General features: G+C 31.8%; 1 protein-coding gene across 4 annotated transcripts in view; it reads left to right on the forward strand.

Annotated features, from left to right (window-relative positions):
- LOC126742664 (LIM homeobox transcription factor 1-alpha) overlaps positions 1–23,589 on the forward strand; it is a 46,431-nt gene that overhangs the window by 6,840 nt on the left and 16,002 nt on the right. The window contains exons 1-2 of one of the 4 annotated variants that reach the window (XM_050449425.1): positions 459–542; positions 14,670–14,847. In XM_050449425.1, coding sequence (XP_050305382.1) covers positions 536–542; positions 14,670–14,847 — 185 coding nt within the window. In that variant the 5' untranslated portion in view covers positions 459–535. Of the gene's footprint in view, positions 1–458; positions 543–9,758; positions 9,889–14,669; positions 14,848–23,589 lie in introns of those variants that run through there. The other 3 variants (XM_050449413.1, XM_050449434.1, XM_050449416.1) reach the window with 3 other exon arrangements.

Below are 23,589 nucleotides of genomic sequence, written 5' to 3' on the forward strand. Positions count from 1 at the left end.
TTTGCCGCAGTAGAACTTTAAAAAAATAGAATTACAGAATTCCTTTTTTTTGCCACGTCATATTCCTACTTGAATTCCGAGTCTCATTTAGGTTCTTTCCACATATAAAACATAACTAGGCACCTTTTAACAACCCAGTTCGAAAGCGGCCCACGTCAGCACTCATTCGTCACATAATTACATCCATCCGAAGACACGACGAAAAAGCCGAAAAAAAAATCCGTAATTTTCCGATGCCAGTCAACCTTATCACTTTTAATTCTGCTCGCGCTTCCCTCCGGCCACGCCCCGTGGAAATTCATTTCACTATAGAGTTTCCGAGGCGGTGCCAACGCCCCGCCCCTTCTGGAACGACACGTCGCGACGCAAGTCTGGATATGGCGCCGGAAAAGGACACCAGGAGGCGCCTCAGATGTTCCGGAAAACGTAACTGAAGTCCCGCCGCCGAATTATGAGTAAACGGGTAATATCGTGATTTAAGTTTTTTTTTGCGGCGTCAAGTTTTGATTTTTTTGAGGTGTTAGGATAATTTCCAATGTTGGGTAATGTATTTAGTTTTTGAACAGAATTTACATAAATTGTTTTACTTTTATCCAATTAAACACCAACATGTCATAAACATGTTCTTGGAATGTGCCGAAATATTATGGTTTGACAATAAATCTAATGCATAACATTTATATAGAATCTGTCATCCATATTTAGGATAGAAAGACCTTTTAAAACCTTCCAGGAATGTCGTCAAGAATATTACAAGTATATACAGTGTGAGTCGGTAACTTTTTTCTCCAAAACATCCCCGAAAAAGTCGATTATAGGTATTTTAAGTTGGGCTCTTTTTTGTTAAAAACAGAGTTGAACAGTGGGTTCCAGAAATAAGATGGAAATCGACGATTTTTTTTATATAGCAACTCTAATTTTTATCACGTATTTTAAAAGAGCGTATCAAATTATACGTAGCAGCAAAAGTTTATGTGATTAACCCGTATTGACGTATGACAAGGTATGTTAAGATAATTAAAATACCTTTTCCTTCTTTCTAATTTAATATAAATTATAAAATCGGTTTTACTTAAAAGGTTTTTTAATAAAAGTTTAGAATGTAGTCTATCATATCTATAATATTATTCTAAACGTAGTTGAAAGTCGTTTTCAACATTTTTAACGATTTTTGTAGAAATTAATATACAGTGTGCTCCAAAATTGATATATACACATCAAAAACAGTCCAGCAAGGCTTGGGACCCTTTTAAAAAAAAAAATACTCGGATCCGTCGATTTTTGATTTTAGGGGAACAATTTTTTTAAATACTTTCAAAAATACTTTCGCCCTTGGTGAGGGTTGAAACCACAGTCAAAATCTCAAACAGGAGTGGGGGTCAAGTGAATCTAGTTACAACTGCCAAGTTTGAAATTGCTAACTTGAGCTTTCGCAGTATGACAGCTTGTCAAAGATTTTGCTAGTTTTAAGAGGTTCTTAATTTAAAAAAGCAAAAACGCTCGCACTAGTCGATTTTTGATTTTAGAAAAAAATTTTTGCTTAAATCCTTAACCCTACAACTTCAACTCCTCAGCGGGGGCAACATTTACCCTTATTTTTTAAATAGCAAGGGGTTTGTTGTGATACATCTTTTGAAAAGGCATTTAATTTTCTTTACAATAGCGCTTTGTTTTTTAAATTTGAACTACGCATCGCCAAGCAATGGAATTCTAAACATTTTGTGCTTTTCTTTTGATTTGATAAAAATGGTTTATTCGATTACGGAGAAAGTGGAAATTATTGAATTATACTTTATAAACAATTAATGTGCAAGACTAACGGCAACGTTGTTTAATGAGAGCCATGCCGATAAAAACGTACATCATAGTTACATCCTAGAGTTAGTGGCAAAATTTCGGGAAACTGGTTCGGTGGCAAATAAAAAATATTATATTGAAAATCCAGTGAGAAATAAGGCAGTAGAAGTGTTCTCAGTGAAGTTAGTATGAACCCTACATTTAGTACCAGAAAACTTGTAACCTTGACTTAACCTTATTTAAAACTTGTAAACCATGTAACGGGAGTCTCGCGAACCACTGTACAGAGAATTTTAAAACATAATAAATGGCACCCATATAAAATTCAACTTCCTCAAGAATTAAATGAAGATGATAACTACCGCCGTTTTCATTTTTTGAAATAATGTCCGAACTAATTTCAAATAATTCCAACTATCTTTCAAATGTTTGTTTCTTAAACAAATGCTCATTTTTTCTCAATGGCACTGTCTATAGTCATAATTGTCGGTACTGGTCCGACACGAATCCAAGGATCTACCATGAGATTCATACTCAACACCCTCAAAAATTAAACGTTTGGGTTCGTATTTTTAGAGATCACATAACTGGACCATTTTTCTTACCGGGAAATTTAAATGGAGATACGTACTTAGACCTTTTGGAGAATGCCGTTAACCCAGCGTTCCTGGTAGACGGATTGGGAGAAGAGGTGCTATCGAATGGCCCGCGAGATCACCCGATTTATCTTCTCTTGATTACTTTGTGTGGGGACATCTGAAATCGAAAATTTATGCCACCCAACCTGAATCATTAGAAGATTTACGGAACCGCATCATTCTTGAATGCCAACAAATAACCTCCGATATTCTTCGCAATGTCCGGGAAAACTTTGAACAGTTACTGTGCTATTGTATCGAGGTAAACGGCGAACATTTTCAAAATTTAATAAGATAATGCGTAAGTACAAATCAATATAATTAAATAAGATTTCTCTGGAACCCGCAGCTCAAATTTAAAAAACAAACTGCTTTTGTAAAGAAAATTGAGTGCCCTTTCAAAAGATGTATCACAAGACACCTCTTCTTATTTAAAAAATAAGAGTGAATGTGGCCCCCGCTAAAGGTTTGAAGGTGTGGGGTTAAAAATTTAAACAAAAAATCTTTTTTCTAAAATCAAAAATTGACGGGTGCAAGCGTTTTTGTTTTGTAAATCAAAAACCTCTAAAAACTAACGCTAAAAGTATTAAGCAATGGTATTGTTTCAAAATCTTTGACAAGCTGTCATACTACGAAAACTCAAGTTAGCAATTTCAAACTTGGCAGTTGTAACTATAAAAAAACCTTTAAAATAAGCTAAACCCCCTCTTCTATTTAAGATGTTGAGGGTGGTTGCAATAAGTGGCTCCGCTAAGGGGTTGAAGGTATTAAAAAAAAATTGACCCCTAAAATCAAAAATCGACGGGTCCGAGCATTTTTCAAAAAAGGGCTCCAAACCTTGCTGGACTATTTTCGTTGGTCCGCCCTATATATTATAATGATATCGCTGATTTTTTTTTTAAATGGTTGATTTTAAATAAAATCATATAAGCTTCTACTTGATCAGAGGAAACAGAGCGGCTAGATTTGGAATTAGTTTTTTTTTGTAAAAACTGTAAATATCTTGCTCCAATTAGGTTTTCTTCAATGAAAATTGAACCTATAACTTGCCGGCCTACAATTCCTGCTCCAACATTTACTTTCTCTGGGTGTTGAGCGTGGCCTTCCAGTCCAAGATGGATTTTCTTGTGCCCAATAACGGCAATTTTGTCGATTGATTTATCCATTCAGCATAAACGTTGATTCATCAGAAAAGAGAATATTTTCTGTTTTAACAGTAGTTCCATAAATTGTTCGCAAAATTCGATTTTTCTATCTGCATCCTCTTCATCATTCCTGGAGAATTATTAGTTTAGGGATGACATTTCTGTGCGTTCTGAACCCTTACTACTGAAAACTGACTAACTTACAATTCGCGCGCTACTTGTCTATTAGAAATGTTGGGATTTTCTTGAACGGATAATAGCACATTAATTTTTGGGCACAGGCAATTTTTGCAAGGAAGGAGATTGTAATTATTAGGAATCACTTAAAATAATACTCGTATATATTTTTTTAATAGTAATTTATAGGAATTTTTGAAGGGTGGATTTAAGAAATTCTTAGTTAAGAATTTGGACTTTTTTTGATATTTTCCTTTAATTTTCATAATTCTTGAGAATTTTTTTATGAAATAATACGAATATTCCTAATGAAGATTTAGCAAAGGAAAGACCATTTCTTATTCAATATTCTATAAAAGAACCGTACTTTAGGGCACGTCAACACTTTCTACTTTAAAGAAAATTCTGTTACACAAGGTCCAAGAAATATGTGGCTGTAGAACAATTATGATTACAGTTTTATAAATGTGAGAAATAACTAACATCTAAATTAATAAGTAATAATATAAAATAATATAACATATAAAACAAGTAAGTATCTAAAGAATGTATAGACCAATAATTATTATCTCTAATCTGAATATATCTAGAATTTTATTTGTATATAGCAATTGTAATATTCCTCCGTAAGCTAAAGAATATTTTTAGAAATTCTCATAGAATCTGACTACAATGTTACTAGAATGTGGCGCCTTTTTTAGTACAACTTATGAATATTCTTAGAATGTTAATATTTCTCTTAAAAAAAACATTTATGTCTTTAAAATAACGGTTGTAAATTCGTTAGTCAGCCATTTTTTTTGCCAATTTGGTAACAAAACGGCTGATAGATGCAAATAACCAAACTAGTGTTGAACACAGAAAATTATTCTCAAAATTTATCGAGCCTTATTATAAATTACCAGGACTCACACAGACTCAAAACTGTAAATTTTCCTGTGATTCTATGCTAAAACTAAAATTAAATCTGAATGAAAATGTCCACTTAAAACCCTATATATCTCAAATAGTTTGATTACATAAGAAACAATCAAATATCGCGTGTAAATGTTTGTCACATTAGTCAAGATATATACCTATATAGGGATACACAACCCCCGTCTAAGTTCCACCCTTCCTCATTTGTACACGTGTATTTAAACACGAGGAATCTCTTTCAGGGGGGAGATGAAATATCTCAGACATTATTTGAATTATTTCCCCCCCATCATGGATCGTTTCGAAAGTGAAATTTCATTTGGGAAACTAGGCGTAACGAGTTTCAATTGGGTTATTCGCGGAAAAGAAAAACTAATTTTTCTTGAGTCAATTGGTATATATTCTGATATTCTTCCATTATGGTCAGAATATTCCAACTAAAATGTAGCTACGAGTACATTAGAAATATTTTTGTATATTGTAATTATTTGCAAATATTTTTGACAGAATATTTATTAATTGAAATTAATAAAAAACGAATTATAATACCACTCATTCTTGACCATAGTCCTATATAGAAAGATCAGCCTAAGCTGGAGTAAATATTTGGCGAATTGGGAATATACTTATAGTCTCGAAACATGCATCAGAATATTTAAAATATTTTGTGAATATATTGATCAGATAGGAAAAGAGTTAAATAAAGCTAACTATTAAGTTGCTAATTGCAAATGATTTTCAATAAATTTTTTATTCTGCTTAGCCGGCAACATTTAATCGCCCATGCCAATTTAATCGCTAACCAGCTATGAAAGTTGGCCACATTAAAAATTTGCACAAAATCACAGTGCAATTTTGCTAGCTGACCAGCAATTGCCAAAGGTTGAATTACATTTTGTGCATGTCTTTTTTAGAAGAATACTTCCAATATTCTGTTAATATATTTATTATTCATGAAAAAAAGTAATGTTAAATAAAGACAACTTTTATATCACCAACCGATTCACTTTCACGTATTTCGTAATCTGCCAAACTGACAACATTGCTGATATGAAGGCCAAAACTTTGCAACAACTTACTAATTGCGACTGATTTTCACGAACTACGAGTGTTTTTTTTAAGCATAAATAAGATTATTTGTGCATTGAAATATTATGTGAGTAAAATCACACTGTAGTATTGCGAGCAATTTCCAAGGTTTCAATTACATTTTGTGTTTTTTTTAAGAATATATTTTTTATAGAAAGAAATATTTTCTGGAAAATAATTGATCAATATGATCTTTGTAAATCAAGTTTTACCAATTTTTCGAAGAAGAATTGTCTGAGTAGAATTTAAACTTTAATTTTCAATTTGTTCATACGAGTTTTGGTCAAAAATAATTTAAAAAATTGGTCAGCAATTTCCACTGTTTCAATTATTTTTTATACTATTTTAGTTTCATTTATTTTAGTTCATATACAAAGGAAAAACTCAAAGATGCATTATGTTAATTTATTTTTTATTCTCCACCAAATTATTTTAAATATTCAGTGAATATTTAAACTTTCATTCTGAAAAGCCAGCAACATGGTTAACAAGTTTTGACAGAAATAGTTATATGTTATCTAAATTCAAGTAAACTTGAATAAAACAGCAATGCAACTTTTCCTAAAATTTCCAAAATTTCAATTACTTCTGTTATTAATCGTTTTTATTTATATTTTGGCAAAAAAGTTAGATTATACATGGTAATAAATATTTATAGACAATGTTTATCTGTATATCTAAAAATGAAGCCCACTCAATTACAAAACAAAAGGTAAAATTTTTCGAAATTTTATCTCTAAATAACACCGCTGCTCGACAACTCTCGTGACATTTTATTGTTTGGTAACATAACAGAAAATGTAAAAACCGTCCCGAAAACACGAAACAAATGAGCGGAACGTTGAAAGCTTAATTGACCCGAAAACAGAAAAAAGGTCAAGAGTTGACAGGAGAGTTCATTTAATAGGCAGTTTCGTAACAATTTGACGGAAAGAAGTATGGGTCCCCCGTGTACTATTTAGGGGAAATATTAAAATGTTATTCTTAGATCTAAAATTAGGTATATTACTCGTATGTACAGAGTATATTCCATTTAAGAGGAGAAAACGGATTATTTCTTTGACTATATCACATGTATTAAGAAAGCGTGTGCTAATCTAAAATTAATTTTCAATACAACCTTTTTAGTATGACGAGGTATGATAGGGATGTCATTGCAAACTCCGCGAAATGGGGTGATTGAACATAAAGGAAAGGAGAACGCTTTACAGTTTGGTTTTGTTTATTAAAATTATTCTTAAATAATGTCCCAATTATTTGTACCAAAAAATAGATTCACACATGATGCATATGTATAATCTCGATATAAATTTTTTCGACAGTAGTTTTGATCAAACAAAGGTATTATTTAAACGATCATTTAGTTATCATATATTTAGTTTGTCTGCTTCTTCCTCATGACAAATTTAAGTATGAACTTTTAATTAAGTAATTAAGTAATTTATAAGTGTAAGATATGTAAGATAAGTGTAAGATATGTCCCAACCCAACCCAACCCAACCCAACCCGAGCCTTGCGTTCGTAATCTTTCTTGCTTGTCATCGGTCATACGACTACTTTTAAATGATTTATCCATAATTTTTTAAAAATATTTTTATAATATGAATATCAAGAAAATATTTGTAAGTCTGTTAAAGATATGTAGGTAAGTTAAGTAAGGAAGCGTAACTACAACTTCGCCTTTTTGTAAAACATATAGTTGACAAAGAAAGGCAATTATTACTGTTATTATTATTATTCGAAGGGGTCATTTCTTCCCAAAGCCACCTAGATCCCCCAATTTAACTGTGTTAGACTATTACTTATAAGGATAAATTAAGGACATTACAAATTATGTACAAAACACGACCAACAACAGACGAAGATATGATAGAGCGTATTTAAGATGCTCTAAATTCGAATTTGTAGAAACAAAATGGAAAACTGCATTTTACAAAATGGTGAACAAAACTTTGAATATTGGTAAAATTTGTTTTCGTTATTTGTTTATAACCCGGTGACCTTTAAACAGGCTTTAATTTTTTTATGATTATGATATTTAAATAAATTTTCTTTTTAATATAATAACTTCAGAATTTTTAGAAATTTGGTTATTGTTATATAACCGATTAATCTACGCTTTGTAATCCTAGATAAACTGCAAAGAGAGATCCCAAATAAACAAAAGAAATCCAGTAACTAATACCTGTATTAAGAGTCAAAAATTCGTTTTTCACTGATAACTCTAACTAAAAAATAAAAATAACAAAGATAGCTGAATGCGATTTTCAGGTTTTTTTTTGTGTAAGTGAAACCTCCTGCCAATATACCTACAAACGTTCGTGTACTACTGGATATAATGTTTAAAAGTACTTCCTTAATAACACAGAAAGATACTACGAACATGACAAAAATATTTGCTAGAAATATGCCAGCAATAACCCTATTTCCTTCCAGATGTACTAAACATGTTTCTCGAAGCGACCATGTCACCGTTTTCAACGTCTGTATAACATCTCATGTAGGATGTTTCTTAGCGACATTTTAAAATCTCGTTTGTATGTTTTAGTAAATGATATATTTGCAGTGGAAATATACCATGCAGTGGAAATATTCACTGCTATAAATGAAATATATTCATTTATAGCAATATTTTTCATTTATATGTTATTAAAATAAAAATCAATATTTAGTTAATAGCATTAAATGTATTTTATACATACTTTTATAATATAATATATACCAAAAATTATACCTATCTAACATAAATATATTTTTTTATCTTAAAACTAGGGGTTTAAGAATGTTAAGTTTAGTGTTACCTACCTGAAGAAGCAATAGACGAATTTCCAACCCTTATAACTACTAATTTCGTTCACAAATGCGTAAATTAAATGACAGAACATTGCACATTGTGTTTGATATCAGTTCTATTCTCTATTTGTTCTTCTATATTCTTCTGATATTAAACCGCGTCAAAAGTATTAGAACATGTTTGCACCATGTTGTCGCGTCATACTAAAAAATCCCAAAAGCGGCCATTAAGCTGGTGAAAACAAGAAAAATGAAAAAACATCGCCTGCGACCTGTTGATAGCGACACTGCAGCTAGTGCTGCCAACGTAAATCTGGTGTCTTCTAATTTCTAACCAATAGTTAAGAGTTAAGAGATAATTATAGCGGTTAATTTAAATACATAATTTAGATAATTTTGAAATAGTTTTGCAAAATATCTGTAGAGATATAAAACAAATGTTGTGGGGAAATATGTATATTATATTTTTATTTATAATTTTATTTAGATAATTAATTTTATATAGACGACAGTCAGAAACTGGTTATTTGAAATTACTTAATTGCTGCATATTATATACAGGGTGATTCATTAGGAATGGACAATCTCTGAACTGGAGATATACTTCACACCAAAATATGGCGATTGAGCTTAACATGTCTTGTACAAATGTTGCAGGTTTACGAGATACAGGGTATTTAAAGTTGGAATTTTAAGTTATTTGCATTTTAAACATTCAGCATAAAGAATCCTAAGCCACCATTATTACATTGACTTTTTTTCAAGTAGGCTTGTGTCAGCACTTATCAGTTTTTCGTGTAAAGAAACTATATGATAATTTTACTGTCACTAAGTAAGAGTGTATTATTTAGAGTAAAAATTCTAAAATAAGAAACTGCCACGTCATAATGAATATTCCAACAGTGAAATTTGCGTTTTTGCTCAGTCAAATTATAGTGGACTTGGTGCAGCCAGAAGGCATTTAGAATTATACCCAAATCGAAGACAACCCAATCATAAACTGTTCAGACGTATTCATACCTGCCTAGGCGAGACAGGGTGTTTTCATCCTAAAACATTAAATGGTGCTCCAAAAAAAAAATCGACGTCGGTGATGTAAAAGAGGTTTTATCTCGTATTTCAAAAAATCCAGATCGCAGTACTCATCGGTTAAGTACGGCAACAGGAATAAGCCAATAACAATCCGAAGCCAGGAATTTCTTAATAACCTTTTTTTCACCGATAAAGTAACGTTTACTAAACGAGGTGTTTTTAATTGGAAAAACAATCATTTGTGGGAGTTCGAAAATCCACATGCTCTAAAGAAACGACATTTTCAGCATGAATTAAAGGTAAATATTTGGTGTGGTATAATATCTGGTTTTTTTATTAAGCTTCCTCCTAATCTGAATGGGCCCCTCTAGTTAAACTTCCTTAAACAACAGTTAAACCCACTACTAGAAAATGTACCACTAGCTATAAGGCGGAACATGCGGTCACACATGAAGGACATGGTTTACAAAGATACAATTAATTCCATCGAAGAATTACGACAAAAAATGGAAGAGGCTGGTAATATTATCAAAAATAATCGACAAATGTTATTTAATATTCAAAGATCTTTAAGGAGGCGCCTTACAAAGTGTATTGAAGTAGAAGGCGGTCATTTTGAGCATTTACTTTGAAGTTTGCTTTTAATATTGTTACTGATTGTTATTTAAAATGCAAATAACTTAAAAACTGATGGAGTTACATGAAATAAACAAGAGTACCTTTTTCATTCAAAATTGAACTGCCTTTTAGATTTTTTAGTAATTTTAGTTATAACTGGCATATATATTAGGCAAAAAAGATATGTTGTATAATTTACCTAAGTAACAGGGTGGAATTAACGTATAAATAATTCTAAATTCTCCACAGTATAATTGATTTAACAAAATAATTGATTTAACAAAATTCATAATTGTCATGTCAAAACACACAAAGTCGCCAATTTTTAAGACGTTACTGCTTAAAATCACGAAATTATTTTAAGAAATTTCAAATTAAAATTCCAACTTTAAATACCCAGCATCTCGTAAGCCTGCAACATTTGTATAAGACATGTTAAGCTCAATCGCCATATTTCGGTGTGTAGTAATCTCCAGTTTAGAGCAAAAATTAATTAGTAAAATGTTTCTAGAACATCGTATGCAAATCATTTAAGCAATATCGTTAAAATATCTTATATTTTATAATATTTCATCTTTTCTTCTTGTATAGTCTTGTTATTGTTAAGTGTACTTTATTACTATTTTAGAAGGTTACGAGTTATTATCTAAATAAAGACATATTAAATTGATTTGAATTAAATATTTTATAAAACACATCGATGAAGTTGTTAAATCTTTCTTGAAAAATCTTGATTTCATAATCAGATCAACAAGAGAATTTAAAAGATTGGACAGTCTTGTTAATTTGTATAATGGCCTAATAGAGTCTAAATTACTTTATGCAGCTATGGTGTGGTTCCTCAACTCGAATTTAAACTATGCAACTATAAAATGACTGTACCTCATCTTTTAAGGGACTAAACTTTTTTGTTCTTCCTGTATGTACTACAAAACACATTCGTTTTAATTAAGAAAATAAACCTACTAACTTAGCAAGAAATTCACTCTTCATTTAATTCCCTGCCTAGAGTATACTCAGAAGTTGTGAGCTTAAAATTTCGGCTGTTTTTGAGTCAAATCGATTTTTGTAGACTGTTAAGTTTTATATGCTGTTTACCTAAGCTGCATAAGGTATTTAGTTTTTAGTTTTTTCAGTTTATTGGTTTTGTATAATTATTTTTCATCTGTTAAGCATATGTTAACTTAAATGGTATGTTTCTAGCATTTCCCGCTAGCTGGGTTGCTGTTCACTTTTAAACAAGCCTAAACTAATCTTAATCGGAAAATTATACTTTATGAAAAAACAATTATACTTTCACCACCTCCTCTACTTTATGAAGGTCGGTACGGCTGAGTCTCTGACCAAATGATGAAAAATATTCGAAGGCTTCTAATTATGCAAAGAAAAGGCTCTCAATTTGCGGAGAACTTTAAAATTGAATAATAGGCTTAAACCTTCGAACATAAAAATAGTTTCTAGTATTTTCTCTTGGCCAATTTTATAAAGTCAAAAAAAATCCAATGATGTCAGACTTACAGTTCCTGAGATATAATTAAAATCCACGCTTTGCGAAACACCCTGTATAATATACCTTTGTATATCGTGAATACCAAATCCTCGCACTTAGGAACTTTTTTGCATGGAAAATAAAATTACCAAAGCCATTATTTATGTTAACAGATTATAATTTTTTGAGTGCTTGAAAGGGGCCTGAACTGAATTAATACGCGTTAAAATTTGATAAAAATTTTTTGAAAAAAAGCTGTTTACAGGCGCTTTGCTTGCTCAGCGCCCTCTCGCATTCACTTGGCTATGGCTCTGATTCTAAGTATTTTTAATGAGGGTACTTTCCCTATCTTTAACTATATATGAGTATATTACATAATATTAAGGCGAAAATCTGAGCAAATAAGTAAATATCCTGATGTATTTGGACCAAAGCAGAGTTTGTATTTAGCCATTTAATATTTGCATATGACGTTACATTATGTCAATATCCATATGCCATCTAATAAAACTGTATAGTGTATGTAATTCCAACTTGTAACGATTACCAAACACTATTACAGCTTTTACGAGGCTATAAGGGAACATCGATTAATAGATCCCTTAGTTTACATTAGGCTCTTTACTTTCGGGTCATATACAGTGTGGTGACTTTAACTGGAATAAATTCAATTAAAACTAATCAAAATTTATCTCACAAAATTCCTGAGACCCGTCGATTTTTGTTTATTTTTTTTTTCGCGTTTTTGTATTTTTTCACCTACAGAGGGGGTCCAAATTAACCCCAACTTTTTTTTTTCAAATGGAAAGCCACTTTTTTTAAACTCTCATTGAAAAGAGCCCTTTTTCTTGATTAAATTGCCCTATTTACTTTTGTGATTATCTAAAGGAGAAATACGAAAAAAAAATTAAATTATTAAAAGTTGCGTTTAATGTATAAGATGCTCAAAATGAGCACAATTTACTTGTTGACAAAGCCCAAGACAATAATAAAATTCGTTTCTGACATTTTCTAACACTTCTGGAGATATTTGTCGGATTTCTTGCCTAATACGTTCTTTAAGTTCGTCTAGGTTTCCTGGTTTGCTCATATAAATTTGACTTTTCAAATGTCCCCACAGAAAAAAAATCAAGTGGGGTGAGATCGGGAGAACGTGCCGGCCACTCGATTGCACCCCTTCTACCAATCCATCTGTTTGGAAAATTGTCATCTAAATACTGGCGTACATTACGGGCATAATGTGGAGGAGCACCATCTTGTTGCATCCAGATTCTTTCATCATACAAATCTGGATCGAACTGACTCGGATATAAGGCACGTAAGACTGGAACTAGTTCATGTTCAAGAAATTCTAGATATCTTTCCCCAGTTAAAGTATCATTGAAGAATATGGGCCCTATAACTTGCCTGCCAATTATACCGGCCCAAACATTAGTTTTCTGGGGATATTGTGTATTAGTTTCCCTTACCCAGTGTAGGTTCTCGTCAGACCAGTAGCGACAGTTCTGCTTATTAACATGGCCATTTAGGGTAAATGTAGCCTCATCAGAAAAAAGGATCCACTCCGAAGATATGCGATTTTCGTCAATGGCGTTCATCATTAATTCACAGAACTGAACTCTGCGATCTGGATCGTCTTCCAATAACTCTTGAACGGGTTGCATTTTATAAGGTCGTTTGTTTGCACTTTTTAAAATTTTTAGCACAGATTTATGATGAATAGAGTTTTCGCGAGCTACTCTTCTGGCTGCAGTTACCGGATTTTCTTCCATCGCTAACAATACATTTAATTGGGTATTTTCATCGATTTTAGAAGACCTTTGTCTTGAAACATCCCTCACGTGCCCAACTTCTCGAAATCTGCTTTCGATTTTACTAACCGTACCTTGGTTAATAGGTGGCAAATCTGGATATTTCTGCCTGAATAAGTGGACAACCTCTAGCTGAGTACGACTTCTGTCCCCATAACCAGTCATCAATTTCAATCTTGTGGGATTCGGATAAATAAGGCATTTTTTCAATATAAGTTAACTTATTTAACAACTGGTTGAAATTCACTTTAACAGTGACACTACAACAATGTCAGGAAATGTCTCGATACCAATAAAATAAACAAACACGCCAAAAATTTAGCAACACAAAATATTTCGAGACTTTTAATAATGTAATGGTTTTTATTTTTTTTTCGTATTTCTCCTTTAGATAATCACAAAAGTAAATAGGGCAATTTAATCAGGAAAAAGGACTCTTTTCAATGAGAGTTTAAAAAAAGTGGCTTTCCATTTGAAAAAAAAAGTTTGGGTTAATTTGGACCCCTCCTGTAGGTGAAAAAATACAAAAACTATCTTGAAATGTGAACAAAATAAACAAAAATCGACGGGTCTCAGGAATTTTGCGAGATAAAATTTGATTAGTTTTAACTGAATTTATTCCAGTTAAAGTCACCACACTGTATAATTATAATGATATATACCTAATACAGTACTCAAATAAAATGTATTCTGAATAATAAAGACAACCCTTGCATAATTTTTTATATTTAAGAATAAAATCCAAATAAATTTCCCTACATACATACATACGTACTACAACATACATATATCATCCACCAATTCCAATTAATAGACTTTTTAAAGCTATAAGATTTATGGTAGATAGCCTATATAGTGGGGTGAAATTTTAAACTTTAATGGGTATGACACGGCATGAAATCGTCGTATGAGGGGTGCAGAAGCGGATTATCACCCTTCTTAAATGGTAAAAGTTATGCATAAACAGTGCAGCTAATTTATTAATCTTATGCTGCAGGTGGACCGATTGGACCATCACTTGAGTACGTAATTTGTTTATGATTAGTCCATTTAGGGTTCACATTTATTTTTTTTTATATACCCTATATATGCAAGTTTAAAAAGGGGTATTTTTTAAATAAATTTGGCTTTAGATATTAACTTTTTTCTAATTATTTTACAGCGGCAAACCTGAGCTTATGCGGTATGTGTTGTCGTCCCATTAACGACAGATTTTTATTACGTATTATGGATGTGTCCTACCATGAACAATGCGTCCAATGCTGTTCATGCGGGGACAGATTGCATCACACCTGTTTTGTGAAAGATTCTAAGCTTTACTGCCGGTTTGACTATGATAGGTAAGTGTGAAATATTAAAAAATAATTAGGAAAGATATTTAGTATTCTTTTGTTGTACTTTTTTTCTTAAAATTTAAAAGAACAAATCTGAAATTAAGTGAATTTTTTATTTACTTATTTGAGAGATATTTCTTAAATATTTTAAATAAAATGACATTAATTGACAATGTTTTTGATTTCCAATATATACAGTTTTTTGTTTTAAGGGAACCATCTGCCATATATACACATTTTTTAAAAAAATGCTGAAATAGGTGTCCAATCATTTTAATTAAAATTTTCCATAAAAATAAAACTTTCTTAATTTTTGAGTTGTCGATAAGGTTTTTTTGAAAAAAAACTTTTCTTAATTATTTAAAAAACTCGAATGAAAACATTATTTTTTAACAAATATTCCCGAAAAGGGATATTTTAATTAAAATGTCACTTCGACAAAATATACCCAAATGAAATATTTACCCAAAAAAAAACCATATGGAAATATTGACACGTTTGGCTAAATCTTGTTCGGGAATCGGATATTTGCTTGATTATCGCCATATTGCTAACTCAAATGATTAATTTATTATTTGCGCAATCCGTCAATTTTGACACCAAATTCATTTCTTTAATTGGGTTACGGTAACTTTATTCCAGTGATATGTGTCAGAAAATACTCATACATTTGCCATTCTCTGACATTCTCTGTATGTTATTCATGTATTTATAGGGAAATAGGGTTACATATATATCTTGTTAGAGCACTGCTTAGGCACAGCATAAAGAAACTTTCTTTATGCTGTGGCTTAGGGAGAGTTTTAACCGATGTTTTTCAAGAGATTATGGAACATCAGTAGCATGGTCTTACTATGGATCGATCGATCACTGCACACTAATCTTACCCAGTACTATCAATGATTGTACTAAAACTATTTTAAAAATCATTATAAATCTATAAGTAGGGTACTTATTTAGAGAAATTTACTATTTATTTTAGACTTTCCAATAAATTCAATAGTAAAACCATATTTTTAATATATATTTATATATACTATCACTAAAATCCCAGTGTCCTAAAATTCCAAAAAGTATATATTTTTTCTTGAGTCATGGCTACCATTTTATCAATCTTAACTTACAAATGAAAAATCGCCAATCCAGGTTAAATATTTACCCGTTCAATTTCAACTGTCAACTGGATAAGATTCAACTTTTATATCTTGAAAACTATTTAACCGAGATTTGGCATTCCATGCATAAAATGTCGTACAATTACAGGTATGTACAATCTAAAAATTAAATAATATATATATCCCATAAAAAATAACTTTGACCTAAACTCGGTTATTTTTTAAAAGGCCTTCTATATTTTTTCACATTTTTGGATTCTACGTGAAATTTTATGAAATGTGAGGGGTTGCATACCATACTTTGGTCAAACGGTTTCTGAGATATAAACAGTTGAAAAATTGTCTTTCATTGAAACTTGCAATGCCTTATGACTGGTTAACTTTTCGACTCAGTATGACTAACGAACTTTGTCTCTATTTTCTATTATTATAGTAGGCTTAGTAAAGTTATCGCTTTTATAATACGCTCTTTACTAAATTAATTTATTTAACTGGCTTTTTAACGAGGAGGAATCAGTATAAGTTTTCTCAGTCAGTAGGGATATAGCTTTCTGTGTATAGAGAAAAACGCATAAGAGTCTAATCTTATTATCAAATATTAGATCATATTATATTTTTACTTGGTACCAAATAAATAATTATATCAAAGTAAATAAACACATCGAATATCTTTGCTATATCTACCATTTTTCCATGATAAGGCACTCATACTTGTCACGCTCAAACCAACTATATAGAACTGCCGGCCAGAATAAAAGAAATGGGCAATAAAAGGTGACAAAAGAACAAATTTTTGCGTTGCTGAACGTACAAGCAACGACGTCCAATACATTATGGTGTATCACCACTGTTGTGATTTGTACTACTTATTTATTTATTTTCTTTACCAATTTAATGGGTTCCTAAATAATAACGAACAGGTTTATTATTGCAAGAAATTGTGTTATATTATGTTCTTCTTTTTTTTTTCAAGGCTACTGCAAGGCTATTTGCGTTGAATTTTGTTTTATGGGACTTAAATTAATTTAAGTTTATATATTATACCATAGCTCTGACCTACTTGATTCTCTAATTATTCCCATTTGATTATCCTTTTTACATATCCTACTTACCTACAAGTATAATCTTCATACACGCGCATAAACCTATTCTGCGCACCTATGTAGGTCAAGAAGGTAATAAGATGGACTGGTCGAATGGGATTTTTAGCATTGTAAAGTACGTTAAACAGATAGAACAGTATACCGGTACCAAGATACAGTGCTTTTCCCATAACCCTCTCCTGCAACAGTGGTAAGACAGAGTTTCTTTCTGTTGTTTCATATTTTGCCGTTTATAGCTTTACACTTATTAAATGTGTTGACGAGGCATAGCTGATCAATCAGAATATAATGTATCCCAAACTGGCTTCTCCTAGAATTAAATGCAGTCTACTTTAAATTCCATTAAATAAAATTGGGATAAAACACATTATATTGAGCTAACCTAGTAGAAAGAAAATATCGAGACCTTAAAATCTACAGAAGAGCATTTGGAGGAAGAAAAGGGTAATCATAAGAAAAAAGTGACACATCAGAAAAAGTCCCAAAAGAAAACAAACATAATATTTATATTTCGACTATGTGAAACTAACGAGCGAGAGTCAAGAGTCAAGGGAATTTGAATAGGTAAGTAAGTTCTCAATTTTTTAAATAAAACCTTAAATATTGCTGTCGTGCCTAGTGATTTAGATAAATATTATAAAATGAGTCAAAAAGAGGTGGATAACTTAATTAAATTTGTCAGGGAAATATTGGTACAAGAAGCTTTGAGAAATAGTAAAAATCTAAAGGGCCGGGAATTAGCGTTGAAAGAGATTTATCCCAGGAAAAAAGAGCAGAAAATAAAGTGTTGTATAACTTTTTTTAAATAACTAAAGAAAAAGAGTTTTGAGGCTAAAATACATGAAGATAAATTCATAGCGTTGATTGAGAAATAGTCCATATTCTCAATCAACGCTTATAGTCAATAAAGATAAATATTCTGTTGAACACTGAAAGACATTTTCTTGGGGTCTATTGTAGATATAAGCGAATTATTTTCTTGAATAGAAGCGCACCTCTGGCAAAATTGAAAAAGCTGGTGAAAATGGGGAATCTTCAGATATCGATCGACGATGTGTTTGAGGCAGAGATATTGCTTAAAAATGATAATGAGAAATCTAAAAAATCGAGAAGTCGAACAGAAAGATGAAAAGTTAAATGTTATATAATAATAGATATTAATATTAGATTTTTTTAACCTCATATGGCTGACTTCAAGCAGGTCTCATGTAATATACTTCATGGTAAGCCATATGATATTGTAGGAATTACAGAGTCATAGTTTTTGTGATGATATTAACTTTAATAACATTGTAGACGTGGCCATCAGACTTTTTGGAAAGATCGAAGTAGAGAACAAAGAAGGCAATGTATTGATATCTATATAAATATATATAAATAATATATACATAAATTTATTATATAAATAATTAGCTTAGAATTTCATCAGAAAAATGCCACGGTAAAGGTATAAAAGAAATAAATTTTTCTATATATCGGCTTTATTTTGACTTAAGCTTTCTAAAGTCTAAGCAAAAAATTTGCCACTATAAAACATTTCAAGTTGGTGAATTTTTACGGGATTTTAATACAATAGCATAGCATAATTTTTATCGTTATACATATTGTATATTGCACGTTTTGCATTCAAAGATTGCAAGATTGCGAGAGACCGGATCATTACGGGTAAGATTTGTTAAGAATTATTATTGATCCGGATTGTTTATGACAACATTTAATTTGCAGAAGTCTCATAATGTGGGGGAAAGCTCATGCACAGTGCATGTACCAGACATGAAAGAGAAAATCTTAGTGCAAATTGACGAATCTTCCTCCACAAGTACCCGAACTGTAGCGCACTCGTTACGAATAAACCATGTTCGGGTATGGGAGGTTTTACATGAACAACAACTGCAACAGAAATAACAACTTTAATTTTGAAAAGTTCCACGCACTTCTGCGTAAGGATTATCCAGTCGGGTAGAATTCGCTGAATGGTTTTCACAATAAACAAGGCGCGATACCGAAATTTCGTTCGTAGTAATGTTTACCGATGAAGCCGCGAAGAGATTTTCAACAAAAATATATGGTGAATGTTTGGGCAGGACTTGTTCATAATATTCCGGTTGAGCCTCAGCACATTACCTGTTAACCGTAAGGGAACATCTGAACTAGGCATATCAGAGAAGAGTGATTGCCAGGGGCGCACCAAATGCCATGGGGTCATTCACTAGATCTGACCTCATGCGACTTCTTTTTATGGGGTCACATAATTGTGGTACACAGAGAAAGAGTTAGTAGGAAGGATTGCTGCGGCTGCTGCTGTGGTGTCCGAGGTTGGATACCACTGTGCGGACCTTAATGCGCTATTATCACTGGACACATGCGCATGCGCCTATGGGTTAATAAATAAAAAACATTTGTTTTGAGGAGATCTACCCACCCTTACATTTTGGCACAAGAGTTTCGGAACACAAGTACTGAATGCCAATCATGATTTAGAGAGGCACATAGCACATAGGCATATTAGTAACTGGTACAACTGATATCATCAAGATCTAGAGATTCAAAAACACTCATTTTAAGATTTTTTCTAAGAAATTTGATACAGTGGATTATGGTATACTTTGCTCTAAGCTTAAATATATGGGTTTTGGTGCCTCTTCCACACTTGTGTAATATTATGAATTGCATGTAAAGTGAATATTCTGAATTGAATGGGGAAACATCTAGTACTTTGCAAGTTTCGGAAGAGGTTCCTTAAGCGTCAATATTGGGTCCAATTTTGTTTTTGATTTATACTTTGGATCACTTTTCCAAATTTAATTTTTGCTTTACAGTTTTAATGTAAAAGGGGTAATAGAAGCTATTATATTATTAAATCGTAATCTTTATTTAATACATAAGTATTTAGTCGACTATAATTTTTTAACAGTTTTTGTTATTTAGTGATAAACTAAACCACCAACTTTGTATTCAACAAGGATTTATATTATAAACAACCATTACAAACAATGAAATAATCCCCTATAAAACATCGGTATCTTGAGGTAATAACGGATTCAAATTTAAACTTTGATGATTATGTGTGAGGTTTGCTTAGGGTATGTTATATTCTTCTAAACATATTGTGAGTTTGGTTTGGAAAATCATTGAAAGGCTAGAATTACCATTGGCGTGGAACATTGTGCACTTGCATATTTCCTCTTTTGAAAATGTGTGAAAACTTGACAATAGAGAATCGATAATTATGTTTGTAAACAAAACATCCCCCTTGCCCCCTGTGCACATGTTGAACTCAAACAAAGTTGATGTTTACTAATTCTAGCCTTTCAACTTAACAAACTTTTTTTTTCAACAAACCTTAGAACAGGTTTTTTTAAGTTTTTAGTTATAACTGTATCATCTATAGACCTAGTTTGAACTCGGTAAATAAATAAATGAGTGGCATAAATAAATATGAGCCAGTTACCAATAAACTAAATGTTGTTTACTGTACACCTGCTAATAATATCTTGATTGTTAATTATTTTATACTTTTATGTTTAGAAATTGATGAATTTGTAAATTTTGTATATTCAAGTAAGTTTACAGAAAGTTTTCGAAAAATTTGTTACACTTAATGGTAGATGTAAGATTTGCTGTATGTCGGCTAAATATTGCCTTCTGTGTGCTAGTCATAGCATTGAAATACTAAATAAAAAAAGATTTATTACTATTATTTCCAGTATAGCCAAGAGTGCGAATCGCCCTGACTGATTCTTTTTAACTTACTTATGACTCAAAAATCAAGAAAGTTACACTTTTGAACATTCGTAAGAATTACTCAATTAAAATAATTAGACGCCTATAACGGCGTTTTTTCATTCTAATAGAATAAACAACAGTTTAATATCATTAAATCAGTGTGGTCGCAAATTCCTCGAGTAACTTTGAATGAAACCTGTTGGGTTAAAAAAAATTACATAACAGCTAAAAAACTCTACAAAATCGGTAATTGAAACGGGACAAATAGTTTTAGACTTTAGATCATGTAATAGTCTATAAACCTCATGAATACGACACACACGCGGGGGCTAGGAAACATATTGCGCGCATCCGAGGGTGTATAGAAGGAACAAAACAGGATCGGGAGGGCAACATGCTGCCAAACGGCCAATTTTCCTGCTGCAACAGCCGCCCGTCATTTAATCCTGCGCGTCACGTGGAGGGTCTTTTTGGGGGAGCAACAAAAATGCCGCACGATCATGGGGTCGTTTTTATTGAGACAGCGAAAATTCCATAACGGGTGTGGGGGGGTTTTGGGGCCGACGAAGCATACCAGGAAAACGGGAATTCTATCGTATATTAATTTTTTTCAATACTGTATTCAGGAAATATATGTGGTTTTTATTGTTTGAGTCTTTCTGTAACGTTATCCAAAATTATAAATTTTCACGATCTATTTCTTAAAAAAGGTAATTTTTTAAATAATTTTCGGGCCAATAGAATTAACAAAGCTATCATTTTTCTACATTAATGTTTCTCAGCTTTATATTTGTACACTTAGAGATCTTGATATAATTACATGACAGGATACAACAGGATTTAGTACAAGGGCAGAGGTATTACTTAAAATTCAAAAATTTTACTTAGTTTCGCCGAGACCGGTAGTAAGAACCAGAAAGAATCAAATTGAAAAAATCATCAATATGCAGTGCCATAACACGTCTTGTTACACATTACACCCCAACATTATTTGGATCACTTTTATACACGTTATATAATTTAATTATATCCGCATCAAAAAACCGCCCCCAAAACTATTCCGCAGCCTCACGCTGCACGTGCGTACGTCATCCCTCTAACCTCGAGCAAACCCCAAATGTCCATTTGTCACGCTATTATACAGGACGTGTCAAAAATCGGCAATTAATAGGCGTATCGGCGCGTCGGTGCATAACATTAGCCGATCAATCGGTCGAACGAGGGATATGGACATGCAAGGACAATTTGCTTATGTAAACGCCACTGTCTCAGACATTAACAGGTGCTGGATCATACAGAGGCTATTTAAGGAGTCATTTTACTGCCGTACATGCATAAGGTGAATGGAAACCTTTATATAAAGAATATTATAATAGGTCCAAATCCGGGGATTGCAGTGGCCAACATATTTTTACACTTGTTCTTATACCGGCACAGGGCATGGTCCTTATTTTTTTTTTTAAATTTTATTTTTTGTTATTTTAGATTTGTATATAAGCCATGCTTAAGCAACATAATTTTCTAACATAACCACAACTTTCTTATTTTTTATGGAACCCTGCATATTTTGTTACGCTATTCGCTCGCATTAAAATTTTCTTTTCTCTCTTTTTATTTTCTTTTATCACAAGGTGACGTTTATTTGACAAGTGACAGTTTAAAGTGATTTTAGTGTAAATCACACATAGATACATAGGCTATAGACACGGAGTTAGCAATTGTTTTAGCTAAGTGTGCTGGTATTCAGAAATTGTAGATTTGCGTGTATTTAATTACTTTTTTTGTTGTCAATATTCATTAACTGTTTTTACTTAAATGTTTTTTTGCAAATACAGTTTTTTATTTCTTAATATATTTTAACAACCAGGATTGAAATAGAAATATTTCATTTAATATACATAAACTGTATTTAGTTGTACGTAGTTATAACCTTTAGAAAATATAAAATCATTTAAAATAGTCGTCTTAAACAATAGGGCAGTTATTCTTATTTTATTTTTAAAGACTTAATTTAAAGCTAATACTTTTAAATGTTAAGTACAGTCAAATACGTCCAAATCAGTCAATAAAACCATAATCCGCAATTCGCGCTTCTAAATTCGCAAGCGTATGAAATGAGCTTCACGCATTAAAGTATATAAAGGATTCACGTATGGTGGGTTACCTAATAAATTATGTTGAGTTATGTTAGAGCCTTTTCTATCTCGACATAGCGTCAAAATTTGAACTTAGTAGGTCAATATCACAGAACACACGCCATAATATCATTTATTTAGTAGGTCATAATATAAAGCAAATGAAAAACTATTAGATTCATCAGCAAGTAGCATTTTTAATGTCACAATGTTTCCCGTCGTTGAAACGTTGACATTTAAAAGTTTTAAATTTAAAACATTTAAAATATGTATTGATAAAACGAAAAAGAAGACATGTTAATAACGTATGTCGAATATCAAAAAAATAGTGCTAGAGCCGTTCAATTCTATGCCGAAAAATATTCTGAAAGAAATTGCCCACCAAACAATTATTTTGGGAGATTCGAAAAAGAATTTAGGAAAACCCACAGCCACCCCAAAATTGGTTTATTGGAAGCGAAAAACAATAAAAGAATGTCTTACAATAATTAAGTCAAATACAAAGTGAAATTGGAGTGAACATGCGACGACTTGCCGCATTTGAAAAAAGTATAAATTTAAACCTTACGAATATCAAATACACCAACATTTATTTGGAAACGGTCATATAAGACGGTTAAATTAAGGTAATTGACCTCTTAATCATTTTAATGAAAACAATAATTTCCA

The sequence above is a fragment of the Anthonomus grandis genome, chromosome 1 (assembly GCF_022605725.1).
Source record: "Anthonomus grandis grandis chromosome 1, icAntGran1.3, whole genome shotgun sequence".
NCBI classification, from domain to species: domain Eukaryota; kingdom Metazoa; phylum Arthropoda; class Insecta; order Coleoptera; family Curculionidae; genus Anthonomus; species Anthonomus grandis.